At 45.1% G+C, this 24,222-nt stretch overlaps 1 protein-coding gene across 3 annotated transcripts in view; it reads left to right on the forward strand.

Moving 5' to 3' along the window:
• The window catches only part of PCSK6 (proprotein convertase subtilisin/kexin type 6), a 109,014-nt gene that overhangs the window by 49,179 nt on the left and 35,613 nt on the right, over window positions 1-24,222 (forward strand). For all 3 annotated transcript variants that reach the window (XR_014150839.1, XM_081838840.1, XM_081838839.1), the window contains exons 6-11: window positions 1,507-1,595; window positions 12,375-12,547; window positions 13,444-13,656; window positions 14,913-15,013; window positions 18,640-18,743; window positions 20,980-21,097. Coding sequence is in view for 2 of the 3 variants with exons in the window: in XM_081838840.1 (XP_081694966.1) it covers window positions 1,507-1,595; window positions 12,375-12,547; window positions 13,444-13,656; window positions 14,913-15,013; window positions 18,640-18,743; window positions 20,980-21,097 (798 nt within the window). In the remaining variant the exon portion in view is untranslated. The remainder of the gene's footprint in view (window positions 1-1,506; window positions 1,596-12,374; window positions 12,548-13,443; window positions 13,657-14,912; window positions 15,014-18,639; window positions 18,744-20,979; window positions 21,098-24,222) is intronic.

Consider the following 24,222-nt stretch of genomic DNA (forward strand, 5'->3'; position numbering starts at 1 on the left):
CAGAGCTATAATTCTCAGAGTGGTCCAACAGTCTATCCTTCTTCCTAGGGAACTCTGTAGTAGTAGTAATCATAATAACAACATATTTGAAGGCTGCATTCCCCTCCCCTTTCCAGATAACTTGACCTGTGTTTAACACCTATAAGGCTTCTGGTTGGAAAGAAGGGCGGGATAAAACTGTTAACCATAAATATAAATTGATAAATAATAATAATCTCCACTATCACTTGGAACTCAAACCATGGTTTCAGCTTCCAGATGTAATGGCAAACCATGGTTTATGGCCACTTGGTTTGCTTTGCACTCCAGCTTTAGGTGAAGTGGCCAAAACTGCTCAGTTAAACCAAAACTAAGCTTTAGACTAAACCATTAACCATGATTTAGTGTAACGTTTAACTTGGGATGCTATAATGGCTACATCAAGTGCAGAGCTCCAGCTCCACCTCCACTGCTGCGTCCCACCTGGTGTGGAGAGAGTTGCCTGTGATTCCCTCACAAGGGCAAGTTGTGTGGTGGAATTCACAGATGGCTGGCTGCAGTGCAAAAGCAGTTTCCAAACCGGCAGAATCCAAGCCAAGAATTCATTTTTATTTGTATTTATTATGGAGGCCTTCTGTGAATTTCTCTCTTTAATGACACTAATCCTCTGAGCACTTCATTAATTCGGGGGATTAGTTACCAAAAACTCCTGCACACTTCTGAAAACTCGCAAGAGGCCAGGGTTTCCATACAGGGTTTCCATACAGAGTCTCCACTTCAACACAGAAAATAGAAGGGGTATTTTCATCATGATTTTTGATAAAGAACTTTCCCACTCTAAAATACTGTAATTCCATTAAGGTCGGTGTACGTATATTAGGTGTTCACAGTGTACAAACTGTGTACGCAAGGTGGTTTAGCTGTACACTCATACTGTTATTCACATGTAAAGTTCAGACACCACCATGTAATGTTTGAAGTGGTCTGGAGTCATGGCACCAAATAGATAGATAGATAGATAGATAGATAGATAGATAGATAGATGATAGATAGATGGTAGATAGATAGATAGATAGATAGATGATAGATAGATAGATAGATAGATAGATAGATAGATATTTGGAGGGGGGATAGAGGGAGCAGACTGCATGTGGGGTAAAGCTCAGTGTTCCCTATACATGCTGTCTGCTCCCTCTATCCCCCCTTCAAATCTATCTATCTATCTATCTATCTATCTATCTATCTATCTATCTATCTATTTGGGAGTCGAACGGAATCCGTTCCAGAAGTCCGTTCGACATCCAAAACGTTTGGAAACCAAGGTGGAAGCTCCTGCAGCCAATTAGAAACTGTAGAAGCCACGACGGACGTTCGGGTTCCAAAGAACATTCGCAAACCGGAACACTCACTTCCGGGTTTGCTGCGTTTGGGAGCCAAAACGTTTGACTCGCAAGGCATTTGACTTCCGAGGTACGACTGTGTTTGATTTCTGAAAGAGAAATAACATTCTCTGTATTCTTTCCCTAGGCATGGCACCCGTTGTGCCGGGGAAGTGGCAGCGTCAGCGAACAACTCCAACTGCATAGTGGGAATTGCATACAATGCAAGAATTGGAGGTAAGGAAGACGTTTCTCTTCTGAGCATGGTCTGCAATCAGCTTTTCTGGAGGGTTGATTTGAGAAAGTAGCACTGAGTGTTGGCCCTCATCACACCTTTCCGAGGGCTTCTGGCTAACCCATGTTGCTACAAATATTCCTCATCCACAAGTCTCTTTTTTGCCTCTAAATCTGGCATTTTGGGGGTGGGTCTTAAATTTTTACCTAAGAGACGCAATTCTCTAAGCTCTGCTATAAATCCTCCATGGCTTTTTCTAAACCACCCTGGAAGTTTTGCTGGAGGGCAATAAATGAACATAGAACAATACCCACAATTTTAGTTTCTACAGATTAAGTCCTCCTCTGCCTGCACCCCAAGGTCCTTAAGTAACCTCACAGCTTTCTTTATGCTTCCTCTGAAATGTAAAACCCCTCATTAGGGCATTTTTGTTCTTTTCCTGTGTAAGAATTGTGTGGTGTTTTGGTTCCTTTCTTGTGCAGTTTCGTACAGATGTCCCTGGTGTGTTAGGGCTTGCCCAAACTTACTTTTCCTCCGCTCTTTCCAGGCATGCCCTGCAATTTAAAGCTCTGTGTCTGAACACCACTTTTAAGTCTCTGGAACTTTCCCTGTGAAAACCTGCTCTTTAAAGCTCAATTGGAGCAAATGTGAATCTGCAGGAAACCAGCACTGATGTTCTGTCTGATTCAGCTTTTAAGAGTGGAAATTTTGGGGCAAAAGACCCACCACCACCACCATGCAGACATGGAGCATTAAAGCACAGACCTCTGCCTGGAAAAAGAGCAGGGCAAAAGCTAAGTGTGGAAAAGCCCTTATTTCTGCTACACAGAGGTCAACCTCCATGTGGGGAAAAGAGGTGTGCGTTGGAATGGTCAGATGAGAGTTACAGCAAAATTCTCCTCCCATACAAACATATGAATATCAGAACCACAAGAAGCTGCCTTATACAGACAAGGTTCTCTCCCAGCTCTACTTGAAGATGCCAGGTGTGCAAAACAGGTGCTCTGCCCCTGGGCTAAGGCCAGGATAACAGGGATTCCAGAGCTAAGGACTGTCAATTTTGTAAGTGAATCTGTTAGTTTTAGTTTCTCATTCCCCCAATCTTAGTTCAGTTCTCCACATTTCCACATCCATTTTGGGTGGTGGATTTTTTGTAAGCACTCATGAAAATTCATTAGCATTTTAGTGTGAATTCCTTATTTCAGCGTGAATTTTTTCTAATGCAACTTTGCCTGATGAACGTATTTTCCCCCACAGCAATTCCCCCTAAAACAAGGCATTTCAGTGTGCTGTTTTCACCAACTTGTGCGTTTTTATGGATACTACCTGTATATTTGTTTTTGCACACATCACTTGGCTGGAGAATTGTATTGCAGAATTCAGAGTAGTGTGGATTTTGAAGGATGCTTGTTTTTCATTTCTCACATTGTTTTGGAAAGCGTGAATTATGTAGGTTCACTTTTAAATTCGAATTCACTTGAATTTCTCCCCCACTGGTAGTGGGAGTGCTTTTGTGTGTTAACTAAATATGAAATTATTGTATTTTTGCAATGCTGAATTCACTTGCTCTTAGATCTTTTGCACAGTAAAGGAAATTGAAACCTCTTCTGTTTACATCTGTTGACTTCCACTGACCTCTCATTACTCTCTTCCACTGGATTGGGAACATTTTGGAGGTGCAAACTGGATACATGTTGACAGGGAAGTTCCCTTCCAGCTAGGCAGCTATCTAACTTGTTGCAACTGAGTAACTTTTGCCCCTATAATCCTCTTGTTCCACTGCACAGTGCCAGAGGAGGGGCTGAAAGGGCATGGCTGCGCCTTGGTGAGAACTCCAAGATGGAACTTGTTTGATGCATCCAGAGGAGGATTTGTGTTTCTTACTTGCTTTGCATGTTAGTGTTCGGAGTTGCATGCTCAGCAGAAACTGCATACAGAACCCCTGTTGGAGGAGCACACTTTGCCCTGGATACAACCCCACCAAGTCTCTGGGTTTAGGAAAATAAGAAAGCTGTGTTTATTAATGGAAATACATGTTTGATAGCCACTGCAGTCAGTTTTCCATCCCCTTTTGAAACAGCCTTCTCAACCTGTTGCCCTCTGAAAGCTCTTCCACGCTTCTGTTTGTCCTGCCTCTTTCCTGCAGGAAAACCAGTTGTTTACCACTGATTTGGAGCACACGTCAGTTGGGCTTTCTGTGGGTTGCCATTTGCTCCGATTCATTGGTAAAAAGCAGGTTTTCCTGGGGAAAGTGGCAGGGAAAACAGAAAACCTCTCGGATCCATGCGGAGATAGGGTTGTCAAATTTCAAAAAGTAAAAAACCAGGACCCCCCCCAAAAAAATGTTGAGTTTTTGTTTGCTTGTTTGTTTGCAAAAACACCAAACAAACAGGGCAAAGCGCTGCCTTTAGAAAATTCATCCTGGACGTCATTTCTGCCTTTGAAATCCCGGTAATGTATGGATGTATAGCAGCCCTATTAGTAGACAGCACGGGGCAAGTAGGATGCGTCCTGAATATTGCTGGCCTACAATGCCCATCACCCCTTCCCATTGGCCGTGCTGGCTGGAACTGATGGGAGTTTAAGTCCCACAACATCCAGAGTCCTCTAGGTTGGGGAACCTGTTAAAAATATAATAATTACCCAGCCAATTATTATTATTATTATTTTAAATTACCCAGCCATTATTGATTATTTGTTTTAGGGGGCATGGGGAGCATTGTACATTTTGTGGATTCACCAGAAGCAAATCTAAATAGATTGCTAAAAGCTACAGCTGGTAAGAACTAGGCTTGCCAGATCAGCAGCATACCCACCCTGAGATAGCGGGGCTGAAACGTGAAACGTAGGGTGGCCCCTGGTGATGTTAACAGGATAGGCCCTGGAGACAGGGGTTAATTGGGAGAGGTGAGCACAAGAGGGCAACCCCAGCCCAAGTGTCTATACTATACAGTGGTACCTCGGGTTAAGTACTTAATTCGTTCCGGAGGTCCATTCTTAACCTGAAACTGTTCTTAACCTGAAGCACCACTTTAGCTAATGGGGCCTCCTGCTGCTGCCGCCGCACTGCTGGAGCACGATTTCTGTTCTCATCCTGAAGCAAAGTTCTTAACCTGAAGCACTATTTCTGGTTTAGCGGAGTCTGTAACCTGAAGCGTATTTAACCTGAAGCGTATGCAACCCGAGGTACCACTGTAATTTATAGCCAGCTCCTGCTGGGCTAAAGCTTGCAAGCTGGACGCACAGCGCCTTCTTAATATATATATAAATTGAAGGCACCCTTGGCCAGCAGCAGATTCCCCTGGAAGGGACCAGACAAACTTGGAGACTTCAGGTCAGACCTGGGAGTCTGGTAGCCCTTGTGAGGATTGTGCTCAGCTTGATGGGGAGTCCTATCTGCCACAGTCCAGTTCTTTTTCTTTTACTTTCCGATCTCTCATTGCCCTTGCATTTCCTTTCCTCTTCTTTTTGCTTCTGCCGAGGGCACAATACATTTACCGCTCAATAAACAAAAAGGGGATGCCAGCCCATCTTTCTTCCTCACTCCCTCCTTTAAAGCTGTGCGCCTTCTGAAGCTTTTATTGCTCGCACCGTGGGAAGTGGCTGATTTATTCCTTCTCCTTCCCATCTCCTCTCTTTAACCTCTACTTCACTCTGACAACCTATAGATTCCCCCCGCAGTTTGGGCTTCTACTCCGGGCTTTGATTGTTGGCTCTGCTAACTGCGTCGGATGTTATGTGCTTGGGAATTAAGGTGATGCATTTCTCGCTTTTATGCGTGCCCCTGTTAACTTTAATAAGCCTGATTCACAGGCATTGGCAGGTTGATTCAGAGAAAGAAAAGTCGGGCGTGTGGGGAGGGGTAAGGCAGCTAGCCACAGACCAGTTTTAAACTGGAATACTTGAACTGAGCCTTCACCAGACATGCAAAAGAAATTGTGTTAGCTTAAAGTAGGGCCCTAATGTCCCTGGGTACACCAGATCCTTTCTTGATCTTTCAATGTTATTTATTTCACTGCTTGGTTGTTTTAAAAAAGTCCTCAACGTGGTTCAATTCGCAGGACTGAATGTGGATTCTAGCTATATTCAGCTGGATCATGGCTAGAATCCTTCCCAGGATTGGAAAAAACCTGCAGTCAGGGTTTCCAATTGAAGAGAGGATTAGGTACATAGGAAGCTGCCTTATACTGAGACTTCTTCTATCTAGTTCAGAATTGCCTGTACAGTGGTACTTCAGGTTACATATGCTTCAGGTTACATACACTTCAGGTTACAGACTCCGCTAACTCAGAAATATTACCTCGGGTTAAGAACTTTGCTTCAGGATGAGAACAGAAATCGTGCTCCTGCGGCACGGCAGCAGCAGGAGGCCCCATTAGCTAAAGGGGTGCTTCAGGTTAAGAACAGTTTCAGGTTAAGAACGGACCTCTGGAACGAATTAAGTACTTAACCCGAGGTAGCACTGTACTATCCTTTCTCAAGCTTGAGCCCCCAGATGTTGTTGGACTACAACTCCCATCATCCCTGACCACTGGTCCTGCCAGTTAGGGATGATGGGAGTTGTAGTCCAACAACATCTGGGGACCCAAGCTTGAGGAAGGCTGGTCTACACTGACGGGTAGTGGCTTTCCAGGGTTTCAGGTGGGACACTCCCAGCCTTACCTGGAGATGCCTGGGACTGAATCTGTGATCTGCTGCATGCCAGGCAGATGCTATACCACTGAGCTGTGTCCCTTTCCAATGCAGTTAGAATCCTCCCTGCAGTTCAGCACACAGGTCAAGAGAAGAGAAGATAGGTTTGGAATCAGTGCATGTGTCCCAGTTCTCTCTACCCAACTTGAGCCCTCAAGCTTGAAGCAACTTCCTTTCGTTTTTAATCCAAGATAAATTTGGGCCAAACTCTGCTAAAAGTCTCAAAATAGTTAAAACAGCTATGGATTTGTCCTGAATAAGTTCATATCTATGCTGCTGGGAGAGAGTTGAGTTAACCCTTCCCCTTGTGCTGTTTTCCTGATCCCACCTCCTGTGCCCAAGTTGCTATTTGCCACAAGCAAAAACACAGCCTGGTAGCAATGCAACCTATGTGGGCATTACTAGCTGCTTGCTGAAGCTCACAGTGTCCTAAGTAATGGCACCACCAGCCCATCTATGCCAAATCCATATCCTGTTATAAAGATTCTCTCTTTCTAAAGGGACTTCCTGTAAATAGCTATGAAAGCAATCGGTGGTGTCTGGATCTGTGAACACAGCCTTGATCCATCAAACACTCAAGGCCAGAGTGAGTGAAATGGAGGTTTCATCCTCCCAGGTGCGTATCTGCAAGTCAGTTTCAAAGCTGAGTGCATTAGCATCGCCTTTCATGAAGAATAGATGTTCAATCCCTCATTAATGTCAGCAGTGGACTCCTTCTCTCAGGTCAAAAACAGTAGAGGGTGTCCATCAACATTTTGGAAGGATTTGGCTGGCAGATGTTGGCAGTAGAAAGCTTAACTAAATGAACCTTTGGGCTGATCTGGCGTGGAAATGTTTATGGTCTGGCTTAATTGGGTTTGTAATAGCATAAATGCTTTGGCGAAAGGATCAGACATTGATTGATTTGGTTATTTCCTTCTGTCTTGCTCATGTGACTTTATCCCCCTATGGAAATTCGAATACCACTCTTCTTTGTGTTGCTTTCCTGTTAGGACCAGGGTGGGGGACTGGATCTGACTGGTCAGTTGGGTCCTTATCTCCTACACACCCACCCATGGACCAAGTTTCATAGGTGGGTGGGGCCAGCCACCTGTTAATCACCTGATGTCAGGTGACCTGTTTTTGCCTGTCTAGACGATCAGCTGATGGTTGGAGAGCTACAATTCTCAGAGTGGTCTAGCAGCCACTCTTTTCCCCCCTAGTGAACTGTAGGATTGCAGGTCTGTGAGGGGAAGGGTGTGTGTCTCCTATTAACAGTCAGCACCCTTAGCAAACTACAGTTCCCAAGATTCTTTGAGGGAAGCCATGACTGCTTAAAGTGGTATGATGGTGCTTTAAAAGCATAGTGCACATGTGGCCTAACTGAGGAGATCTATGACCTGTCACAGGACCATCTCACAATGGCTGCCTGGTAATCGAATTGCCTCCCCAACCTTCTGGTGCCAACTCATGTCTGTTTTCTGGCATCAGTTGAAGACAGTTTGATTCCTCCAGGCCTTTGAGCAGACCTGCATCTGAATATTTGCGGACTTGCGACAGATGGATGTGTTAATGATACGTTTTGAGTTTTATTCCCTTTTTATGTTTCCTTTTATATTCCTGTGATCTGTCCCTGAGCTCACTCGTGATGAGCGGTGGAATACAAATTTTATAAATAAATAAAATGTGAGAGGAATTGTTTTGAGAGCCAGCTTGTGCGATAGATTTGTACATGACAATAAGAGCCCTGACCAAATGCCTGGTGGAACAGCTCTGTCTTGCAGGCCCTGCGGAAAGATGTCAAGTCCTGCAGGGCCCTAGTCTCTTGTGACAGAGCGTTCCACCAGATTGGAGCTGTGGCCGAGAAGGCCCTGGCTCTAGTTGAAGCCAGCCTAACCTCTCTGTGGTCTGGGATCTTCAAGATGTTTTTATTTGCAGACCGTAAGTTCCTCTGTGGGACATACCAGGAGAGGCGGTCCCATAGGTACGAGGGTCCTAGGCCGTATAGGGCTTTAAAGGTTAAAACCAGCACCTTAAACCTGATCCTGTACTCCACTGGGAGCCAGTGCAGCTGGTATAGTACCGGATGAATGTGATCTCGCAGCGAAGACCCCATAAGGAGTCTCGCCGCGGCATTCTGCACCCGCTGGAGTTTCTGGGTCAGTCTCAAGGGTAGTCCCACGTAGAGCGAGTTACAATAATCTAGTCTGGAGGTGACTGTCGCATGGATCACAGTGGCCAAGTCAGGCCGAGAGAGATAAGGAGCCAACTGCTTAGCTTGGAGGAGATGAAAAAATGCTGCCTTTGTTATAGCTATAATCTGCGCTTCCATAGAGAGGGAGGTATCGAAGATTACACCCAAACTCTTAACGGACGATGCTGGCACTAATTGCACCCCCGCAAGAGATGGGAGTTGCCCCCTCAATCCCATATCGCCCCGTCCCAGCCAGAGGACCTCTGTCTTCGAAGGGATAGCTCACTCTGTAGAACAGGAGGCCCTTAATTTCTAGGTTGTTGCTTCGAGCCCCACGTTGGGCAAAAGATCCCTGCATTGCTGGGGATTACGCTAGATGAACCACATGCCAGGAGCCGGAGTCAGGAGTAGGTCAGCAATAATAAATACCGGTGTGGGTGACGTCAACTCTTTATTCAAATAAACAGTGCAGGCCTAGTGATCACTGCAACTCTTTCCAGTAGGTCTTGCCCCAATGTGGCAAATGTGAGGACTGAAGGTCCCCACCTCCCCACCGCACTCTGAGGCTTCTCCCCGGGTTCCTTCTTTAGCTCCTTCATCTTGTCTCTCTTTGCTCTGCCTTCTTCATTTCTCTCTGTGTTCTGGGAAACCAGGGAGGAAGGGGCCTGGTCCCAGCAAGAGGGGGAGATTCCCTGGCTTCTTCAGCAGCCTGCCCCCACGCTGCCTCTTGGTATTCCTCGCCCCATTGCTGCCTCTCAATCTGGACTGCTGTCTGCCACAGCCTCTTCCTGCTCACTAAACCCTGTTTCCTCTTCAGCTTCGGACACCTCCTCCTCCCAGATTGCTTCCTCCTCTCCTTGTGACCACTCATCATCGTCTCACCACCAATCCCCAGGCTCTGAGCCTTCTTCCCCACCACTCCTCTGCATTCAGCCAGTCTATGACATGGTCCCTTCCAACTCTATGATTCTATTATTCTGTTTTGTCTCTGGTCCAACATGTGGGTTTGTAAGAACATAAGGAGAACCCTCTTGGATCACACTGCAGACCTATCTAACCTTTCCTTTTAGCAAGCATCCCCAAACTCAGCCCTCCAGCTGTTTGGGGACTACAGTTCCCATCATCCCTGGCCACTGGTCCTGTTAGCTAGGGATGATGGGAGTTGTAGTCCCAAAACAGCTGGAGGGCCAAGTTTGGGGATGCCTGCCTTTCCTCCCTGGTTTCCCAGAACACAGAGAGAAATGAAGAAAAATTCTACCCTTTTAGAATTTTTGCCACCTGTTTTTCTAGTATATGTTTGTTACCATGAGACCTTTAAACTTGTTTAAAATAAATAAACAAATTGCAAAATGTAGAATCTTCAGAATGCTACTAAAATCCCAAACGTATCACGTGTATCTCCCAACTGTTGCAGTAGTCACGGATTATAGATTTTTCCATCCCGAGTTTGTGCAATCTTTCTCGTATCTCCCTTTTCCCTTGACCAGCTGTTTTTGTTAGGTGGCAAGGCCTGGCAATGAACTTTTTGTATCAATAAACTTGCTGGGAAATGCTTCTGAGAATTCAGCTCGAGGGGAGGTTTTTGCCAAACAACCTTGCTCCATTCCCATTATATTTAAGAGGTATCTTTGCGAGCAGAGAATAATGTTAGAAAGGAAATCCATTTAAGTTGACTGCTTTCCACCACGTAGCTGCAACCATAATTTTATTTCTGTCTCTCGATTTTTGTTTTTCTTAAGTAAAAACGTACGAAAAAATAGATACGTCATGAAAAAAGCAAAAGAAATAAAAAAAGGCTCCATGCCTTGCTATATTAAGCTCAAAAATTATAATCCACTGCACTTCCTTTTCTGCCACCCACAGTAGCCCTCTATACTGTGATAAATAATCAACCTTTCCTCTTTACAAAAATGATGAGTCAAATGTCCCAAAACCTTGAGATTGCCTCATGTGCATATGAGAGTTAAATATATATCTATATATATATATATTCGAGGTTGGGCACTCTGCTGTTTGTAATTTTGTCTTCCTGTTTGCTTGGCTGTATTTCTGTCTGTCTGAAAAAATATTTTCAACTGCAAGTAAGATTTTTGGGTGCAACCCAACACGAGCAGCTGCTGCATGAATGCCATTCATTTTGATCAGGCTTGTGCTGGAGGCTTCCCAGCGGATCGTGCCCCTTCTCATCCTCATCCAGGAGAGCTAGGGCCAGTTAATCGCTTGATCATGTTCAAAGTCAGCCTCGGAGATTTAGACACCGCCCCCCCCCCCGGATTTCACTAACAAATGGCTTTAGCCCTCTGTAGAAATTCCATAAATCTTTTGGTTTCCTAAATGAAGGAATGTATCTTCCCTCCCTGCCACCCCCAGCGATTTCTTGTTTATTCTAATTTTTCAAGGCGTTGCCTGAGGCATACCAGAATTAGGGACAAAGCCATCGTCTTTTCAAGTTGCAAATATGGCCAAATTGTGATTTGCCTGTGATTATTCTAGAACTGGAAATCTTATTACTGGGAAGCATTTTATCTGAGGGCACTTCTGAAGACTGTGTGGAAGCTGGATCTGGTCCAAATTTCAGGCTGTTTCTATCTTAGCATTTTCTCTGGAATGGTCATTGTTAGCTCACTCAGTTATGGTTGGTTGACTTTTATTATTGCATCCTGTAGACCAAAACTAGGAACATTGCGGTCCCTCCTAAAGCCCTGTTCATTGAGCATTCGTCCTGATTTGCTTGCACAAAGCTCATGCAGGTATTGGATTATATCCGGTCTTTATTAAGCATCCGTTCTGATTTGTTTGCCAGGCAGTTGTACAACAATGAACATTCGTCTTGCATTTATCCTTATTTGTTGGCAGGCTGGTTATACATCTTCTCCTTGGACATTCATTAATCCTGCACTTTTCAGTGCTTTTCCCTGTCACTCTCCAAGCCTGATTCTTTTAAAAAGAGGATTTTTTGCACTAAGGTGCCAGGCAGAGCCCATTAATCAACTTGAACTGTACAAATCTAAAATTCTGGTATGTGCTTGAATCCCTCCTACAAAATAGTGACAGTCTGAAGGCACCCTGCAGATAAAGATACAACTACTGGCCTTGTTTGCATATAGTTTGTTAAGCCTCAATGTGGTTTCTTTGAATGACTGAACCCAACCCATCAACTTTACTGTAGTTTGTTTTCCATCAACAAAGCACAATGTGAAGTTTTTGGCCTATGAACCATGGCTTGTCAACTGTGGTTGGGCCAAACCCAACAGCCTTGCTTAACCGTGGTTCGTTTTGCTACCCCCATCCCAGATGCTCGCCAAGCTACAGAGCAACAAGGCAGCTAGAAAACAAAACCCAAGTGTTGGAGAAATCGGCCATGCTTTGGTTGCTTGTATTCGTGGCAGCTCATGGTTTGTTGAACTAAACCATGGTAAAAGCAACCCACTCTGCCTATATGGCTGCCTGCAAACTTTCCAGCTTGCTTCTGAACTGCCAGCCCAGACAGTTGAAGGCAGTGGTGAAATGCTGATTTTGGGTGTAGAAGACAGCAGTGTAGTAGTTGCCATTTGAAGAAGAGTTCTGTGTCATCTGGAAGTGGCTTTCATAGTTTGGAAAGAAAAGTCACTTGCGTCACTGGCTTTGTGTCGCTTTTTCCTGTTGTGCCAAGAAAGCTACTTCCAATATGCAGTTGAATCAGCAACTCTGGGAGGGGGGAGAGAGAGCGCATCCAAAACCAGCCTGCAAACTGAGAGCACAAGTTGCAATTGTTTTGGGCCATTCAAGATTGAAAGCATCTTTTCATGCCTCAGAACAAAAGCCTTTGATTGCAGTCCTCCAGCTCTTCTGGAAAAGAAAAAAAAGAGGGGGGGGGACCTTGAAGCTCTAACGCCTGATACATTATTTTTTTTAAAATTTGGGGGGGTGCTTTTAGGCATTCGGATGTTAGACGGCGACGTGACAGATGTGGTGGAAGCAAAGGCGATTGGCACCAAACCTGAATACATCCACATCTACAGCGCAAGCTGGGGCCCTGACGACGATGGGCGGACAGTCGATGGGCCTGGCCCTCTAGCCAAGCAAGCATTTGAGCAAGGCATTAAAAAGGTGTGGGGAAAATGCAGCGCATTGTGCATAACCTTCTTCTTGGGTGTTTTTCGTTTTCGGTCCGCATTTCGCATAGGGATCTTAATGTTTCTGGCTGCCTTCTCCAACCTCTAGTCAGCAGCTACCAACCACAATGACATTGCCTAGCCTTCCAAGGTGGTATGCCTCTGAGTACCTCTGGGCACAGCTCTGAATCCCTCTAGGAATTGCAGGAAGGCAGAGCTCTGTTTGGTCAAGTCCTCCTTGAAGACTTTGCATGGTCACTGTGAGAGCAGTATGCTGGACTAGGTGGGCTGTTGGCTTGATCCAGCCGGCTCTTCTTACACTCTTCTGTTCATGTTCTTAGTTTTGTGCTATAACACCCATGATGGGAGTCAAAAACACCTGGAGCGTTTATTCAGACAGTCACTGAACGCTGTGCCCCTAGCCCAGAGTTTGCAAAGTGGTCAACTTTGGACTAATTGTTGGGAGGGTGGTGATAGCTCCACTGCCCCCAGCCTGTGGCAAGTACACCCCTCTGAGCTTGGGAACCCCTCGCTCATTGAGGTATAGGTCCTAGAAAACCAGCCGCCAGTGGAAAACATACTCTGCCACAAGCCTGCGAGACAAAGTTTTGAGGCGACACCATACTGAAGCAACCACGCTGAAAGGCAAAAAAAACTCAGACAGTTGTTAGTAGCCCTTATTTTCACTGAGAGTGACCCCCCTTGTGGCAACAGTGGGACCCACAAGAGGGAATGGGGCCAGTCATTTCCTGATCCCTGAAGTTGCGGAAGGAAGTTGTGGAAGATGCATCCTTCCAAAACTTAAATCTTGTGAAGATGTAGGAATCCAGGCCAGCGCCAGCCAATGAACATATTGCTTTCCATTTCCATTTCCTCACTCCAAATACTCAGGGCCGTAGAGGAAGGGGTTCCATATTTGTCTGGGCCTCTGGGAATGGTGGAAGAGAAGGGGACCACTGCTCTTGTGATGGATACACCAACAGCATCTACACCATCTCCGTCAGCAGCACCACGGAGAACGGGAACAAGCCGTGGTACCTAGAGGAGTGTGCCTCCACCATTGCTACCACCTACAGCAGTGGGGCTTTCTATGAGCGGCAAATTGTAAGTAGATGGTGCAGCCAGTTGACTGCCTGGGCTGTGGGAAACCTTACCCCCCCCCAACCAAAACTTGGGGTGTGAGTTCTCCAACTCAAGCGTCCCTGAGATTGACTACAGACGTACCCTGGAAGTTGAACGGAATCTGGTCCAGAAGTCTGTTTGACTTCCAAAACGTTTGGGAACCAAGGCGTGGCTTCCGATTGACTGCAGGAAGCCCCTGCAGCCAATCGGAAGCTGCGGACGTTCGGGTTCCAAAGAACGTTTGCAAACCAGAACACTCACTTCCAGTTTTCGATTGTTTGGATTTGGATTTTTGGATTTGATATCCCACTTTATCACTACCCAAAGAAGTCTCAAAGTGGCTAACATTCTCCTTTCCCTTCCTCCTCCACAACAAACACTCTGTGAGGTGAGTGAGGCTGAGAGACTTCAGAGAAGTGTGACTGGGCCAAGGTCACCCAGCAGCTGCAGGTGGAGGAGCGGGGAATCAAACCCAGTTCACCAGATTACGAGTCCACCGCTCTTAACCACTACACCACACTGGCTCTCAGTGGGAGCCAAAACGTTCGGCAACTAAGCCATTCAAATTCCAAGGTATGACGCTACTGGAGTCAGAACTAGGAATTAGGATGGAGCAAATCCTTCATACTTTTGAAGGCATGAAGTTCACCAGGTGACCTTGGGCCAGTCACTAACTCTCACGCTAACCTGCTTTGCAGGGTTGTTTTGAGGATAAAATGGGGAAGAGAACTATGTATGCCCCCTTGAGCTCCATAGAGAAAAGGTGGGATATAAATGTGATCCATCAATCAGGAGATGGTCAGTGTCTACCTTGTAAAATCTTGCTCTGACTTACTCTTGAGGGCTACAGACTGCCTTGGCCTTGGCCAGCTGTACAGAAGCTGGGCACAGTGGAGGTTGGTCCATCATGACAAATGGGTCACTGCCCCAATAAGTTTTAGTCTGCCTTCAGCCAGCACCCCCTCCAAGTGCCCACCTTCCTTTTTTTATCCAGTGCAGAGGATGACACCGACTGTCAGCTTCGCCTTCCTTCTTAGTCTCAGGGTTGTGCTTGTAGAATTCAAGCAGGGAGAAGGGTGCAGACAAACCTGGAATGAGCCGGCCCTGCTTGACATTAGCTCTGGCGCCACCTGCTGTTGACCTCCCCACCGTCTGCCCTTCCAGTCCCAGTGGGCCTGAGTGTGAACTGCTCTGTCACCTCCACTCCCTGCTAATAGCTGCACTGACTTTCTCATTAGGTTACCACTGATCTGCGGAAACGTTGCACAGATGGACATACTGGCACCTCTGTATCTGCCCCCATGGTGGCAGGGATCATCGCTCTGGCTCTGGAGGCCAAGTAAGAGCTCCGTTTATTTCTCTTGCAGTTTGTAGATTTGTTGTTAAAAGCAAGAGTCTGCTCTGGGGAGCAGGACACAGGGGAGATGGAACGTTTGAGGAAGGCAGCACAACAAACCATTGGTTTTCAAGTGTGCTGCTTTCCATGAATTGCATATAATTGCTTTCTGAAGTTATGTACAAGAGCACAAGAAGGAGCTGCAGATTGAGACTCTCGTAAGCCTGCCATCCAGATGTTTCAAACTACAGCTCCCATCTGGGCAGTCTAGGGCCGATGGTAGATGGAGCCCAAAACATCTGGAGGATACCAGGGGAAGGTTCCTGTAGTGCCTTAAGCAGAAATGAATGATCGCCAATGCCCTGGGCCAGCTGGAGCATGCCAAGCTGTCACTGATGAAGTTTGTCTGCAGCCTGGGTAGCTCAGTTGGTTAGAGCATGGTGCTGATAACGGCAAGGTTGCAGGTTCAATCCCCATATGGGACAGCTGCATATTCCTTCCTGCATTGCAGGGGTTGGACGAGATGATCCTCAGGGTCCCTTACAACTTCACGATTCTATGATTTCGTTGGTTTCTTTTATTTCACAAAATTCATATACTGCTTGATTGTAAGGGGCAAAAAACCCTCAAAGCAAGAAAGAACAAGGCGATGAATTCATCAGTAAAAAAAACATTTAAAACATTTTTTAAGAAATTGATTGAAATCAATGATAAGCTAAAAACAAAATTACGACGCATGTCAACATTCTACGCGTTTGGATGGACTTGCCTAAATCGTGAACCTTCTCATTGAGCAGCACACCTTCCCTGGATAGGCTTGCGAGGAACCCCTGAAAAGCACTGCCCCATCTTCCACTAAGGGGGCAGGCATCAGCTTCCATAACTTTGCTGCATCTTCACTGCCACAAGTTGTAGTGATAATGGCCACCAACCTGGATGGATTTCAAAGTGCGTTAGAAAACACCCTTGGAAGATAAGGCTACCAGCAGCTCCTAGTCGTGATAGCGATATGCTCCCCACAGCATCACTGGCTCTGGGTGTGTCTCTGAGTACCAGTTGCTAGGAGTCACTAGTGGGGAGAATGTTGTCGCACTTGGGTCTTGCTTGTGTTCTTCTGGTTGGCCACGGTGAGAACAGGATTCTGGATTCGATGGGCCTTCGGTCTGATCTGGCAGGGCTTTTCTTAAAACCTCTCTCCCTGGTTTCTTTTGCATAGCAATAGACTTTTTCCAGCTTTGTTTTATTTTTAGAATTAGGAGGGGTGGGGAAAATGAACCCCCGAGCTCAGACTGCTGACTACTTTTAATACTCCCATGCTGTGACTTTGGCTCTCGTCGCTAATATATTGTCGGCTGCTGTGAGCTCACAGCGGTCGAGACGGTTAATTTGTTACATTATTGTGACTGGGGATGTGGAAGTGTCCTGCCAGTACAAAGAGAGCTGGCAGCGGTGGCCTCGCTCCCCACGCCCTGCATTTTGGGGTGGGTTGGCTCAATTCTTAAACACTTGTGTGAACGCAGTTTGAAAGGAGTGCAGTGTTCGTGACCAGTACATTGGAGAAGGTTAAGCCTGTAAATTTTGGAATTGTTTAGCTCTTGACATAAAATGCACCATTAAGTACCCGGGATCAGGCGCATTAAGCGATGCTGAGTGCTGAGACGTTTCCTTTTTTATTGCCGGGGAGCAAATGAATTAACATTTTCCTGTTGCTAAATGCTTTGCTATAATTACAAATCTGTCTCTGCAGGTCAGGGAATGGGGAAAGCTTTTCACCCAGAGAACTGCATAGGCAGTAGTGGAGCGACCCAGGGTCACAGGAATCCAAAGAGCTATTGCTATTTCTGCAGCAGGGTCCCCATCTCCAGCATCCTAGAGCTGCCGTAGCATCATGACAAAGGGAGCTTTTTCAGCCACTGGATGCTCCAAAGCTAAGAATTTAGGAACACTGAAAATACAAGGGGCTTCAATTTCAAGAGAATGGTGTACAAGTTCTTTTAAATACTTCGTGGAAAACACAACTTAAGTCACCCCGGAAAAAGTTATGGGAGCACTCCGCATCATTTCCTATATGTGTGCACTGATAATAGTAGATCTGGTCAAAAGGCAACACAAGACCTGCACTGATCGTTGCAATGCATCTCCAATGATTATTGTATAGTTAACAGATTATTGTATAATCTTAGCAGGGCTGATAGGGCTGATAGGGATAGTTCCAGAGGCTGTGTGAGAGCACAGGGAGGGGCCAGAGGCAAAAATGAGTGCAACCTTGGATGTGACTCTGACCTTTGAATGGAAGCTACATTCAAGCCTTGCAAATGCCAGAGGTTTCTATGCATGCATGCATACCTCTCTCTCCATCTAGGCAAGCAAGAGGCATTGTCACAGCTGAAGGATGCATTTTGGGTTTCCGACCAAGCAAAAGCACTTGAGGAAGGCATGGAGCGGAGCGTTCCAAACTGTGTGTCATGACACGTTTGTGTGTGGGCTGCTGTGTGTTGGTGTCGTACGAACATTCCCCACGCTCCTCCCAGGGCTGGAAAGGGGTTAGTTTAACCTCTGGTTTGATAGTAAAACTGAATTGCTGTGTCACGAAATTACACATGTCTAAAAAGTGTGTCGCCGACATGAAACGCTTGGAAAGCTCTGGCATAGAGGGCCAGGTAGGAAAGAGGGGCTGTGGCCTAGAGAGTGTGTCCAGAGGGCTGGATATAGAGCGGATATAGGGCCTAAGGTTCCCCATCCTTGCTCCAGGCACTTTAAGGAACACCTGCTGGGCAAAAGCATCACAGGACCATGTGACAGCTTGTAACTGGAATTCTTCTAAATATTTTGGCTTATACACACATAAACACATTCTCAGAGGCAAATGTTTAGGGTAGCTAAACTACTTAAATCAAAAAGGTACATACCAAAATCTTCATACAAACTCCACTTATCTAGCTGGTATAAACAAGCACTTCTATTTTGAACCCATGACGGGGGGGGGGGGGAGGATCGCTTGAGTTACTTATTGGAAACCTATTCTATTATTTTGAAATTCCTCTATACCAGGGCTTGCCATCCTTTTGGGGGTCACTGGACACATTTGGAATTTGGATCAAAGTATAGGGCGTGCCAGTCACAAAATGGTTGCCGTGGGGGCGTGGCACAACACAAAATGGCTGCCACGTCCAGAACAGCAGAAAAGAGACTGGACCACAAAATGGGTATAGTCATGCCCCATCAGTAGGGAAAAGATACCTACACCGCTGCCGATGCACACAGAAGGAAGCTCTTTGTACCCTTCTCTGTTCAGAACAGATGGGAGGGTCGGTGTGCAATCCTGACGTTCTGTGGGGGCATATTTAAGGGGTAAGTTCAGTGTAGGAGAGACTGAGCCTGTGCAAAAAGGAACTGAGTGGGAAGAGCAAAGAGTCTTTTGTGAAGTCTTCATTTTTGAGAGTATGTTTACTGAGACCTTTTCATGGGCACCGTAGGAGATACTGGCAATGCTTGCTATATATACTGACTGGTGTTAGAGGGTTTTCTGCTGTTGCCTTAGCCTTTGCCTAGCCATTTCAAAACCCTACCAACAGAACAAGAGAGATGTTGTCTTATCCTTGGCTTGTTCTTCCTTCCTTGACTTCTAGCCCTTTGCTGACCTGGCGAGACGTTCAGCACCTTCTCGTTAAAACATCTCGACCAGGACACCTCTTGGCCCCCGACTGGAAAACAAATGGAGCTGGACGTCGAGGTGAGTTAACATGCATGCTTGGGGGCTGGGTTTGGTTTCTGCATTGCTGCATGGAGGTGCGTCAGTCAACAAATGGGGACAACACTCTGCAATAGCTGCAGTCTATGGATCATCTTCAAGGAACAGCCCAATGTAGAGCACATTGCAGTAGTCTAAATGTGAAGAAAGCATTTATCCTGCACCTGCCTGTCCTGGCCATTTGAAGCTGGCATTAAAAATGGCAAAAGTTCTTTCTCTGCTGTTGAAGTTCCATATTTCCAATGGTTAACAAGATCACCTACAAAGATCGCCTTGTGGGTCCCAAGTCTGTGTGCAACACATTCTCAGTTAGGTTCCTTCATCTGAATGCTCAAGCCATAGCAGTTGCAGTCTATGTACACTCCTATTTTTTAGAGGAAAACCTCGCCACTAGGTGAGAAACCTGTATGATTCTTCTGTTTCTTATTCTTAGCAATGCATCTCCCCACATGGCGCTTGTGGGATTAAGTTATAAATCCAAATCAATATCCACAGAGATTTCTGAGCTGGAGATCTCATGTATCCATTTCAAACAGCTCCTTCTATTACTTGCCCCACAGACCTGCCAAGAAAAATGATTATTGGTTGTTCGGAGGTCTGATAATCCCCTTAGAAGCCTTTTTTATCAATGGGTATTTGCGAGCTCCTGTCTGTTTCAGGAGACAAAATCCAAGCAGCGGTGAAAGATGCAAAAGCAAATAGCATTTTGAGAAGGCTTAACTTCTACTGGATTGGAATAGTGATTTGATGTGGGAAATCCTGCCTTTTTCTGTTTTGTTTCATTTTGTTTTCTTAGTTGTGACAAAAAAACTATTGCCAAGGTGCAAAACAAGCCTGTGTCCAAATTAAGTTCTACCTCTGGGATTTCCTTTCAGTGACTTTAAAGTAATCCTTACAGTAAGACTTTTGGTTACTTCTGAAACAAAATAATCTGTAGGTTCTACGTTATTTTTCCTCCCAGAAACTGTTTTTATTAGGGATGGGTACGTATGCAAAAGGAAGTACCTTTCAATTGTGTGTGTGTGTGTGTGTGTGTGTGTGTGTGTGTGTGAGAGAGAGAGAGAGAGAGAGAGAGAGAGAGAGAGAGAGAGAATCAGATAACAACACTAGTTTTCCTTTGCAGTTTTACAGTCAAATTGAAAATGCTCAGGTTTTATCACAGATACTGGTTAACTTCTTTAATATAAAATACATTACCAAAGTCTGATTTGGACACATGTTGCAGATGTGTCCTCACAGGTTAATAGGTTGGCTGAGTCATATATCAACTGTTGTGTCAGTTCAGTGGCCCAAATCATTTTATTTGTCTGGCCTGTAGGCAGAAGAGCTTGTATAAACATTTAAGATGGGCAAAGCAAGGCACACTTCATAGGAAGTTAACACACTCCACCTTGATTTGACATTAATTTCAACCACATAAAAAACATTGAAGAATCAATTATCAATCCCCCGCTTCAGATGGTTTCCAATGGTCTCTACGCATTACAACACAGCTGAAACCTCAAAGTAATTATTGAGAAATGTGTAAGTTTTGAAGCCAGGAATGTAACAGCTAGAAAGCCTTTACAAACTTTTTCAAAATTAGCAAATGTGAAAACTGCACTTGCAGTCTTGCATTTGTGGAATTCCTTGCTCTGCACCTTGACTTTAGTTCTGATTCCTATGGTGTTTTGAGCATTGAAGCTGTTATATTTTTAAACGTGTTGTAAGTCACTTGGAGACCTTTGGGTAACAAATGTCTAAAAAGTCTAAATAATAATAGTAGTAATTAGTAATAGGGCAATATGGGATATTAGAGACAAGCCTATGAGGCTGGCTTTATCTTTTGCTTTTTGCCTCTGGATGCTGAGCATGAAGTTAGATATCTGGTTCTGTTCCCCATTTTTATTTTAAATGCTGTATTTATTTCCATCAACAATTTATATAACAATACTGTGGCTTCTAAGTCATGCATCCAAATCATTTATACAACATTATTTAAAACTAAAGCAGAGGAGGGATCAGAATATCTAAGCTAACGGCACAAGAGGCACAAAATACACAACGTTTTGTAGGTTTTGAATGGAGGAAAATTAACGCTGTTCTTTTGTGAAAGCGTTGCACGGGCACATGAACAAAGCCCACAAGGTGCTGGGGCAGGGGAACAGTTTTGAGAGGCTGTGAAAAACAAGGGTTTGTTTAATAAACCAGTGAATCTCTGAGACACCTGTCTTTTCAGTTAGCCATTTGTATGGATTCGGCCTGGTCGATGCAGAAGCGCTTGTTGTTGAGGCAAAGAAGTGGCGAACAGTCCCCGCTCAGCACATTTGTGTGGGGACCTCAAATAAGAAGCCTTGGTGAGTGTTTAAATGTGTGTATCAGAAGTGGCTTGTCAGGTGGGGTGGAATCGCTATGCTGGCTTCCTGGTAAGTAGCGCACTGTTGCATACCTGTGGAAAGAGACGAGAGGAAGGGAGGCAGTCAGCGCAGTGCAAACAAACCAGTGGAACTAATTTAGCCTGCCTACTAGTGCGTTTGCACAGTGTCGACCTTGCCCTTTTGAAGCCATCCGAGTTAGTGGCTGTGTCTGCTTTCTGTGGGATTTTGTTTCATCGTTCAATAATGTACTGCATGAAATAATTTCTTTATGTGTCCCAAATCTTCCAACATTCTTTTTTGCATGTCTATGAGTTCCAGTGCTATGAGAGAGGGGAGAAAAAAACTTTTTTATCTACCCACTTTCTGCACATCATGCATAATATTATAAACTTCTATCATACCACCTCTTGCTCGCCTTCTCTCTAAACTAAAAAGTTCAAAATGCTGCAGCCTTTCCCTGTAGGGAGCATGCCACACTGCAACATTTTGTTGCAGGGCCCACTTCTCAGTAATAAATCTCTCTCACACACACAAAACAGGGTACGTTTTAGAATGGAAGTCCAATGAGTCTGAGAAACACTGGCAAGAGATGAAAAGCTATATCACCCCTGCTGTGGTTTAACAGGCTTCCTTGTGTGCTTTGGCTCATTTGCAGTGTTTATAATCACCCAGTCATGGAGTTGTCTGGAGTTTGTTAGTACAGTTTAATGTGTTTACTCCATGTGACGCTGCAATGACAGATCCATTCCTAGATCTCCTCCAGTATTTCTTCCCTTCACGCATTATGTTTTTTGGGGTTTTTTTTACATTTCACCCCTCCCCCCTTTTAAAAGTTTGTTTGCTGCTGGTATAACTTGGTGTGGCTTCCATGTTGACAACTGTTTCTAATTACTGAACTGCATAACCTTTTTCTGAACCTTGAGGATGACTGGAAGTTGGTTCAGTTTGGCCTTGATCCCTCCCTTTCCCCTTCCACCCATTTCGGGGTGGGGATAGGTTACAACAGAAAAAAAACACACACACACGGAATTTATAGATATTGCCAAAAGATTCTGATTTCTGTGATCCTGAGTGAGTGTTGCTTAAGTGTACGTTCACAGGCTGTGGCAAGACTACAGAGCCAGTGTGATATCATGGTTATGTCACAGCCCGTCCCAGATAAGGAAGACATGTCTCTTCCTTAACACTTTATTGGCAAGAAGAACACTTTCAGTAGCTTCCAAGGTGCTCTGGATACACATGCACACATGCTTCTAGCCTCTAGGTAGCTGGCCTCAGGTCTGGGCCCCTTGGAGAAGTTGCAGCAACAGTGGGACCCCTCTCCTCCTCTGGGTTATGTACCCTCCTCTGACAGCGTGCCTGCCCACAACCTGAGGCTTCTCCTGCACAGAAGTCATCATTGCTTAATAATAATAATAATAATAATAATAATAATAATAATAATGGTGTAGTGCTTAAGAGTGGTAGTCTCATAATCTGGGGAACCGGGTTCGCGTCTCCGCTCCTCCACCTGCAGCTGCTGGGTGACCTTGGGCTAGTCACACTTCTCTGAAGTCTCTCAGCCCCACTCACCTCACAGGGTGTTTGTTGTGGGGGAGGAAGGGAAAGGAGAATGTTAGCTGCTTTGAGACTCCTTAAAGGGAGTGAAAGGAGGGATATCAAATCCAAACTCTAATAATAATAATAATAATAATAATAATAATAATATGCCACCCATCTTACTGAGTTGCCTCAGTCATTCAACAAAATATAGTAAAAACACAACATCAAACACTAAAAACTTCCCTGAACAGGGCTGCCTTCAGGTGTCTTTTAAAAATCACAGAGCTGTTTATCTGTTTGACATCTTCTGGGAGGGAGGGCGCAATTTCCAAAAAGGCCTGGTTCCTTTTCAAGCCCCTCCTGGTTCTAGGAGACATGGGGTGGAGGAAGTGAGGTATCTACTGACCTGTCGCTTGTCCTTTTTTCCTCCACCTCAGACTGCCTTGACTCTCCCCCCGCCCCTGGCTTCTGCCTTGTGGGTGGCATCACACCCCATAAATCCCTGGTCCCCTCTCCTGGGTCACTCCCCTGCCTCAGCCACACTCTCTTCGGAGCCCTCCCCCCAATCTTTGAGAGGTTAGTGTTTCAGATGAAGAGTGAGGAGTTATGTAGCATTCTAGGTGACTTTGGTCCAGTTACTGTCTACCTCACAAAGCTGTTGTGAGGATAAATTGAAGGGAAGACCCTGTATGCTGTTGTGAAGAGAAATTAAAATGCAGTTAATTCAACTTCCAATAGGTGGAGGACCAATACCCATTTAATAATAATAACAGTTCGTTAATAAAGCACCTAAAATTGTTTGGCACTGTATTAAAACTAAAACTAACACTGGCTCAGTCTACCGGCTATGGTCTAAAGCAAAAGAAGGGAACCTCTGGTTCTTCAGATGTTGTTGGACAACACCTCCTATCATCCCAAGGTAGGATGGCTGACGGTAAAAAATAATAACAATTGATGGGATTTTTAGTCTAACAGCATCTAGTGGGAGAGGGACACAATTTTCCCACCCTGATCTAAAGAAATACTTACTGTTTATTAGAATTCTGCTGTTCTGCTCAGAGCATCCAAACCAACGTTTAAAGCATAAATAGATACAATACACAGTGAAATAAATGACAGAAAGTTGCATGTTGATAAATACAACTTTAAAAGTGGCCATCTCAGTCTAATAACAGCAAGCAAAATATAGTATAAATTAAAACAGCATTTTACACATTAGTGTTTGTAAACCTTATAACTGGGAAGGGAAAGCTGGGCTTTAGATAGTGGTTTGCTTGTGTGTGTGTGTGTGTAGATGTGCAACTTGTGTATATGTATATGACTTTGGCCCTGCCCACATTTGATGTTCGGCCCACCCACCCTTGGTATGTGCCTCCTGGAAGGTTAACCGCATGGAGATGCAACCCTTGGCTTTTAAGTGGTTCCTCACCCCTGCAGTAACGCATCTCCAGCTTGCCTTGTGTTGACTAAAGGCATCTGGGAACTGGTGTTTAACATTTGCTGGAATCTTACAGTCTGCAGCTGGTCAATGAGGATAAACTAATTTCCTATCCTCCTCCTCT

The sequence above is a fragment of the Podarcis erhardii genome (assembly GCF_964252035.2).
Source record: "Podarcis erhardii genome assembly, chromosome: 14".
Lineage (NCBI taxonomy): Eukaryota > Metazoa > Chordata > Lepidosauria > Squamata > Lacertidae > Podarcis > Podarcis erhardii.